General features: G+C 44.6%; 1 protein-coding gene across 4 annotated transcripts in view; it reads left to right on the top strand.

The window, feature by feature from the left end:
* Window positions 1–8,865, top strand: part of LOC122563484 (CTP synthase 1) — a 64,027-nt gene extending 55,162 nt beyond the window's left edge. For 3 of the 4 annotated variants that reach the window (XM_043717264.1, XM_043717261.1, XM_043717263.1), the window contains 2 exons: window positions 5,009–5,102; window positions 6,485–8,865. In XM_043717264.1, coding sequence (XP_043573199.1) covers window positions 5,009–5,099 — 91 coding nt within the window. In that variant the 3' untranslated portion in view covers window positions 5,100–5,102; window positions 6,485–8,865. The other variant, XM_043717262.1, reaches the window with a different exon arrangement.

Below are 8,865 nucleotides of genomic sequence, written 5' to 3'. Positions count from 1 at the left end.
ATCTCCATCCTGGAGGCTCCCTGCCTCAATTCCTGATGAAGGGCTTTTGCCCAAAATGTCGATTTTCTGCTCCTTGGATGCAGCCTGACCTGCTGTGCTTTTCCAGCACCACACTAATCCAGACACCGATTGAAACTTGCAGAACATTGAGAGGCCTGAATAGAGTGGATATGGAGAAGATGTTTTCACTAATCTGAGAGATTAGGACCTGAGGGCATAGAGTGAAGGGACAACCCTTTAGAACTGAGATGAAGAGGAATTTCTTCAGCCACATGGTGGCGACTCTGTGGAATTCTGGGCTATGGAGACCAAATCATTGAGTGTAATTAAGACAGAGATGGATGGATTGAGAAACCTATTAGGCATGATCGAGTGGCAGAGCAGATTTGATGAACTAAATGACCTAATTCTGTTCCTATACCTTACGGTCTTATGGACATGCAGGCTGAAGATATGTTTTAGATTCATCTACCCAAATGTTTTCCACTGCATTCCCACGCTGAGAATTATTGTGAGCCCTCAGTGAGAACCGAGAGAGAAGGGTCTGTCCGTTAGACTATAATATTGCTGTTCCAACACACTCACAGCTCCACCATGGTCCTTTGTTGTTTCAGAGTCTGCAGCTCACAGAAACACTTAGGCTCCTGACCATCCCTTTGGGGAGCCCTGTTTTAGGTGGATCACAGTGACTCACTGGGAGAGGTTTGAGAAGCCATTCAGATGAGGCAGGCCCCACTTTGTGCGGGCTGCCGTTTTACAATGATCTTGGCCATTGTAAAAATCACACAACACCAGGTTGGAAGCACACTCCAAGTATCGGAGTATCACTCCTTCATCAGGTGATAGGATTGAGTCCTCCACTAAGACACAGGATTTATAGTAAATATGTTGTGGTTATGTTCGCCGAGCTGGAAATTTTTGTTGCAAACGTTTCGTCCCCTGTCTAGGTGACATCCTCAGTGCTTGGGAGCCTCCTGTAAAGCGCTTCTGTGGTGTTTCCTCCGGCATTTATAGTGGCCTGTCCCTGCCGCTTCCGGTTGTCAGTTTCAGCTGTCCGCTGTAGTGGCCGGTATATTGGGTCCAGGTCGATGTGTTTGTTGATGGAGTTTGTGGATGAGTGCTAAGCTTCTAGGAATTCCCTGGCTGTTCTTTGTTTCGCTTGCCCTATAATGGTAGTGTTGTCCCAGAAACACCACAGAAGCGCTTCACAGAAGGCTCCCAAGCACTGAGGATGTCACCAAGACAGGGGACGAAACGTTTGCAACAAAAACATCCAGCTCGGCGAACAGAACCACAGCAAACATTTCCTGTTTGATCATGGCATTCCTGAGCTTTGATCAATACTTTGATCAATACTTAGACTGCAAGCTTTGCGGCTCAAATTGATACTAGAGCATGGACATCACAAATGTGTGAGCCATAGGATGTAGCAAACACAAACACATTGACTTGACTGTCTTGATGTCAACTTCATCAGAGGAAAGAGAACACAGTGCAGAAGGAAAGCAGCTATTCCAGTGGTGGAGTGACACTACTCACTGTACTGACTGCCAAAGGAAATGAGGCCTTGTGTGTGTCTGTCTGGGGTGGGGGTTGTGAGTGTGAGAAAGTGTGTGTACTGAGTGTAGAGTGTCTTAAGTCTGTGAGGGGGTGCGTGTGGGAGTGTGTGTGTGTGTGTCTGAGATGGGGGGTTGTGAGTGTCTGTGAGAGAGAGTGGATGAGTGTAAAGTGGTCTAAGTCTCTGAGAGGATGCCTGTGTGAGTGTGTGTGTCTGTAAGGGTCTGTGTGCGTGTCTGTGTATATGTGTGTCCGTGTGTATGTGTGTGTAGGTGTGCCTGTATTTGTTAGGAGTGTGTGTGTGTGTAGTGCAATGGTGGTCACCTGTAGTGTGACATGAACCCAAGGTCCCGGTTGAGGCCCTCCTTATGGGTACCGAACTTAGCTATCAGCCTCTGCTCGGCCACTTTTCGCTGCTGCCTGTCCCGAAGTCCGCCTTGGAGGATGGTCACCCGAAGGTCCGAGGCTGAATGTCCTGGACCACTGAAGTGTTCCCCAACTGGGAGGGAACCCTCCTGTCTGTTGATTGTTGTGCGGTGCCCATTCATCCGTTGTCGTAGCCTTTGCTCAGTTTCCCAATGTACCATGCCTCAGGGCGTCCTTGCCTGCAACGTATAAGATAAACAACGTTGGCTAAGTCATGTGAGTACCTGCCATGTCCATGGTGGGAGGTGTCCCCACACGTAATAGTGGTATCTATGTCCACATTCTGACACGTCTTGCAGCGCCTACCGTGATAGGGTTGTATGGAGTTGTCCAGAGAGCCGGGCAGCTTGCTACGAACAACGGCCTGTTTGAGGTTTGGCGGTTGTTTAAAAGCAAGTAGTGGAGGTGTGGGGAAGGTCTTGGTGAGGTGCTCATCCTCATTGATGATGTGTTGCAGGTCACGAAGAACATGGCGTAGTTTTTCAGCTCCTGGGAAATAGTGAACAACGAAGGGTACCCTGTCAGTTGCAGCACATGTCTGTCTCCTGAGGAGGTCATTACGGTTCCTTGCTGCGACACTACGGATTTCTTACAGAAACCCAGCACCCACGGACCAGTCGAACCAGGAACATTCCTCGTCACCATGGATATTTCAGCACTCTACACCAACATCCCCCACAACGATGGCATCACGGCAACAGCTTCAGTACTCAACACCAACAACTGCCAATCTCCGACCACCATCCTACAACTCATCTGATTTATCCTTGATCACAACGTCTTCACCTTTGACAACCAGTTCTTAATCTAGACACAAAGAACAGTTATGGGGACCAAATTTGCACCCCAATATGCCAACACTTTTATGCACAGGTTCGAACAAGGCTTCTTCTCTATGCAGGATCTCCAACCAACATTATACACCAGGTACATTGACGACATTTTCTTCTTCTGGACCCATGGCGAGGAGTGACTGATAAAATTATACAGTGATATCAATGAGTTTCATCCCACCATCAAACTCACCATGGACTACTCTCTACTATCTCTCTCATTCTTGGACACATGCATCTCCATCAAGGATGGACACCTCAGCACCACACTCTACCTCAAACCCACAGACAACCTCACAATGCTACACTTCTCCAGCTTCCACCCAAAACATATTATGGACAAGCCCTACGCGTACACCTGATCTGCTCAGATGAGGAGGAACGTGACGGACATCTGGAACTACTCAGGAATGCCCTCACAAGAATAGGGTGCAATGCTGAACTCATCGACCACCAGTTCCGATGTGCCACAGCAAGGAACCGTAATGACCTCCTCAGGAGACAGACACTTGCTGCAACTGACAGGGTACCCTTCGTTGTTCAGTATTTCCCAGGAGCTGAAAAACTACGCCATGTTCTTCGTGACCTGCAACACATTATCAATGAAGATGAGCACCTCACCAAGATCTTCCCCACACCTCCACTACTTGCCTTTAAACAACCGCCAAACCTCAAACAGATCATTGTTCGTAGCAAACTGCCCGGCTCTCAGGACAACTCCATACAACCCTGTCACGGTAGGCGCTGCAAGACGTGTCAGAGTGTGGACATGGATACCACCATTACACGTGAGGACACCTCCCACCGTGTACATGGCAGGTACTCATGTGACTCAGCCAACGTTGTCTATCTTATACTTTGCAGGCAAGAATGCCCTGAGGCATGGTACATTGGGGAAACTGAGCAAAGGCTATGGCAATGGATGAATGGGCACCGCACGACAATCAGCAGACAGGAGGGTTCCCTCCCAGTTGGGGAACACTTCAATGGTCCAGGACATTCGACCTCGGACCTGTGGGTGACCATCCTCCCAGGGCGGACTTCGGGACAGGCAGCAGCGAAAAATGGCCGAGCAGAGGCTGATAGCTAAGTTCGGTACCCATAGAGAGGGCCTCAACCGGGACCTTGGGTTCATGTCACACTACAGGTGACCACCATTGCACTATACGCACACATAGATACTCCTCCACACACACACACTCACACAGACATGCACACAGACCCTTACAGACACCCACACTCACACAGGCATCCTCTCAGAGACTTAGACCACTCTACACTTACGAATACACACATACACTCTCTCTCAGAGACACTCATAACCCCCCACCCCAGACACGCACACATACTCCCACACTCCCCCATGCACCCCCTCACAGACTTAAGACACTCTACACTCACAACGCACACACATAAACACTCTCTCTCACCACACTCACAACCCCCAACCCAGACAGACACACACACACACAGACCCATATGCACACATATATTTTGTGGAGTGAATTTGTACTTGCAGGGTTACATTGTACTTTGCTCAAAAACTGCATGAATTCCTGTAAAACTCTGTTATCTCACTTTTCAGATTAGAATCAATCTAAACATCATGGCATAGACAGAGAACACAGAGGGCTAACACCTTCAACATATTGTCTAGCTATCACCATTGTTAACAACTAACCCGAGAATGCAACTTTTTTAAAAAAAAGGTTTTGTGATTTACACATGAAAGAAGTGAAACTATCATGGTATTCGAACAGATGAAAGACTCAACAAACTATCAGGTATTTTTCAATGTATAATTTCAGTTACATCACACTGTAAACTTTTGCTATAAATTCTGTGTGTTAGGATTGATTCCTCCACTATCACCTGATGAAGGAGCGTCGCTCTGAAAGCTAGTGTGCTTCCAATTAAACCTGTTGGACTATAACCTGGTGTTGTGTGATTTTTATCTTTGTACACCCCAGTCCAACACCGGCATCTCCAAATCTTGGCAATGTTAGCAGTTAATGTGCTGCAGCTGCTGTGGGCAAAGACAGCCAACGTTCGGGTGTCCTGCTGTTAAGCCCTAACTAAACCTGTGCTCGGGATTGGGGTTGGGGTTTGGGTTGGATGATTGGTGTATCTGTGTAAAAGGAAAACAAAAAAGCTCCAAGTTAATGAATGTCCCATAACTTTGCTTTCTTCAGAGATACCTACAGTGATCAAAGTGGGAGCAGTTCACCCGATTCTGAAATTGTTGATTTGAAGCTGTCAGCCATTCTAACACAGGAATCATAATTGGTAAGTGATGTGGCCAAGCTTGGGTCCTGGCATCTCCTATCCCTTTTAACATCACCTGTCTCTGCAGATTCCAACTTTTTAGATGGTGCTGCTTTTCGAAAGAACATACATGATATAAAGAAAGTGATCTTAAACTTCTATCCTAAAGTCATTATTTACAAATATGGTGTATAGTAAAAGCACTCATTGCTTTATAATTACATTAAAGAACTTTGAAAAATTACCTCTGTTGCCCCCTGCTCTTCCCGCAGCGTTTGTTACAGCCTGGGAAGTGCTTTCGAAGTGTAGTGGTGATGGAAACACAGCAGCCAATTTGTACCAGCTCCCACAAACTGCACAAGGATAGTATCAGTGGTTTGTTGAAGCAGTGTTAGCCGGGGGATAAATACTAACTGGGGCCGAGGTGAAAATTCCCAGCTCTGCTTCCAACAGTACCGTGGGATCTGTTACATCCATGCAAAACCCTGTTTGGATGATTGGGATTGAGTGTAGTAGCTTCTCCCTGTTTTTCTTTTCCAGAGGTGTGTCACTAAGTTGGTCAGTGTCCAAGTTGGACAGTGGAACTTTGTATTCCAACCATTCTTTTTGCCACTGATGATACTTGAATCAAATCTTCAGCCACTGCTACAAATCGAAGACTACTGCACCTTAGCAACTATCAGATCTGCTCCCCAGGTGGCTTAGCTGGTAACGGTATTGAGCTGTAAGGATAAAGCAGATCTCAGAAAGTTAGGTCTCGTCAGTGCTGCACTTAGTCAAGGCAGCTGTGCGTGCTGTAATGGACTCCTACCGTGTGGCTTGAGAAGTGATAAATATGCCAGGATTTTTCATCTTAATCAAGTGGCATTTCCCACACCCCCAACCACCTCAACCACCAAGAGAGTGGACATTGCATGTAGGCAAGTAGTGACTCGATGGAGAAATAATCAACTAATACGGTCTCATGAAGCATGAAAACTTGGTTGAAATGCTGGAGAATGGCAACTGTAAAAATTCTACCCCAGCAAGGAGCTCCAGGGAAAAAAAAAGTGGAGAAAATTGCTATTTAATTTTTAAACAAGAACAAAGGGTTAAGAACCAGCACAAGTCCCACAGGCCTCAAGACTGTTCTGTTGTTAGTAAGGTCATGGATGAACTTTTGTGTCAACTTTCCTTTCCTTTTCTTTCCTGTCCCCATTCCCTTGATTCCTTCGAATCCAGATATATATCAGTCTCCATCTCGAATATCATTGACATCCACAGACGTCTGGAATAGAGAATGCCAGAGAAGTTGCTCTTCATCTTCGGCCCAAATGACTGATCTTTTATTCTAAGATATTGACACTTGGCTCCACACGCTCTGCCAAATCTTAATTGTTTCTTCCCTCTCTGCCTTTATCCAGGTGTCGCTTCATTCTACAGCTCTGAATCATTGGTGTTTGAACTACGACATCCACATGATTTAACAGTATTACATACCTGGTCTGTTGGTCTTGTCCACACAGCACACTGCCTGAGAGACACTGTTTGTTTCATTTTGTGTTACTGTGTGGCGTCTGTGAAAATCCTATCCATTTATTACATAAAAGGAATTATTTTGTGTTCATGTCTCCTGACAGCCTTCATAGATTTTAGAGTTAAGTTCTTGAATCTGGAATTCAGTGACATAAAATCAAAGTAACATATTGTAATGGAATTAGCAAGGATCATGTGGCATACATTTGGGACACCACAATGCAACAATTGTTCATTTTGAAAAGTTCCCATCTCCCAACATTCTTATGTTTATGACAAACTATACTTTTGTTTTGACACTACCTCTGCAGAATGTGGTTTGAGCAATGTGCTAGTTCCTTTTTACTCAGAAGCATCCTGTGTCTGATTCAAGCTTCTCCTAATGTTTGTTTTCTTTTGTACCTCCATATGTTGCAGGTGTAGGATGGGAAGGATGCATTTTCCTGTTTAGCTTATGCACTGTTACACTTGGCGTGAAACTGGTTCTGTAAAAGTTTATTTCATGTTGTTGAGAAATGTAACTTCTTATTTTTACACGAGGGTGGAATTACTTGACTTTGTTTAGAAAATGCAGTCACATTATTACCATAAAGAAACAACAGTCAAGTTGTAATTGGGATTGTACTGTTTCATGTTTCCATTCATTGCAATCAAGTGATCTACAGCTGATTTTGGAGATTGGGAGCAGACTTCTTAAAAGAAGTAGCAGCAGCATATTAACTTCAGCCTTGTTCCACCAATTAAATTTGATAAATACCGAGAGCAGAACCTGTATTGAAAGAGCTGCCTCAAAGATTTGACCAGTCCAAAAAGGAGGTTGGAGTTCACTCCCATGTTTCCACATCTTGATGGTGTGAAAACTGCATGCTTTATTCATCGTACACATTGGCATTCACATGCGGAAGTGAGAATGATCCCATCATCACCTGGTTTCTGCTTGAGTTCTTGCTCTGGCTTCAAGGCTGGAACAGGATGAAAAAACATCAAAGGGCTGAACCAGCAAGGTCACTTCAAGAGTGTGATTAAATGTGCCTCTTTTCCTTGAGAGTTGTTTTGAGACTCTGTTTCCCCACTCATTCCCACGGACTTTAAGTCAGTTTAGAAAACGTTGCATTTTCTGCTCTTTTTGTTTTATGTCACTCAGCAAAATATGGCTCGATGGGGTTGATGCTGGAAGGTAGTTTGCCCAGGATGAGGAGCTGGAAATTAGACGGGACAACCTCAGGATAACGAGGCAACAATCTAGGGCTAGGTCCGGTGAAAATTCTTCTCCCAAAAAGTTGTCAATTGTTGGAATTCTCTGAGAATCACTAGACCTCTGTGGTTATTTTTGAATTTCTTCAGGGCTAAGGTTGATATATTTTAGGGATATGGGGATAATCCATGACCGTGGCATAATTTTCAATCTGCCATTCTCTTACTGGGAGACACAGCAAACTTGGCTTTGAATTGTATTTCTTTGGTAACTTTAGATTTTTTTATTTATTCATGAGATGAGGGCATTGCTGCCCGTCCCTAAATGCCCAATTATGTGTCAACCATATGACCGTCTGGAGTCACATGGAGACCAGACCTGTTAAGGATGGCAGTTTCCTACCCTCAAGGGCATTTGTGAACCAAATGGGTTTTTCCAACTGTCATCATTAATTTCAGATTTTTAAAAATTGAATCCAAATTCTGCCAACGGATAGGGTGGAATTTGAGCCCAGGTCCTCACAGCAGTGCCCATGGCTCTGGATTGATAGTTCAGCAATAACACCACCAAGTCCATCACCTCTCCTGCAGATTGATGCTGGAGTAATGATGGTGACTAAAGACTAGGTTCAGTCTGAAACAAGAGTGGAATTGCCAGCAAATTAATTTGCCTCGTTGATGCTTACTAATAACCCAAGCGGATGTTATCCAAGAAGCCCAAACTGAATCAGTTTGATTTATTCTCATTTCGGTAAAACAAAAATATATTCTGTCCATGGTTAGACCCCTTCCCCAGCATGTTAACACAATAGTCTGAACTTATCAATGCAAGACATCCATTTAATAACATGCACTAGGACTCTGTATGCACCTCCCCTCACTCTGGTTAATTAAATTATAGTCAAGTGGGAAGAGCCATTGCTGGAAAGTGACTTTTGTAGAATGCAAGTGGGTATGTTATCATATCCCCAAGCTATATCAAACTTGAAATAAAACTGTGCCTGCTTTTATAATTCATCATGGAAGTAAACTCTCGATTTATATAATCTTGAAATAAAGATGGATGGAAGTATTA

Source organism: Chiloscyllium plagiosum, chromosome 27 (genome assembly GCF_004010195.1).
Source record: "Chiloscyllium plagiosum isolate BGI_BamShark_2017 chromosome 27, ASM401019v2, whole genome shotgun sequence".
Taxonomy (NCBI): domain Eukaryota; kingdom Metazoa; phylum Chordata; class Chondrichthyes; order Orectolobiformes; family Hemiscylliidae; genus Chiloscyllium; species Chiloscyllium plagiosum.
The sequence above is the reverse complement of the archived record's forward strand: the minus strand, read 5'-3'. Positions and strand labels throughout refer to the sequence as shown.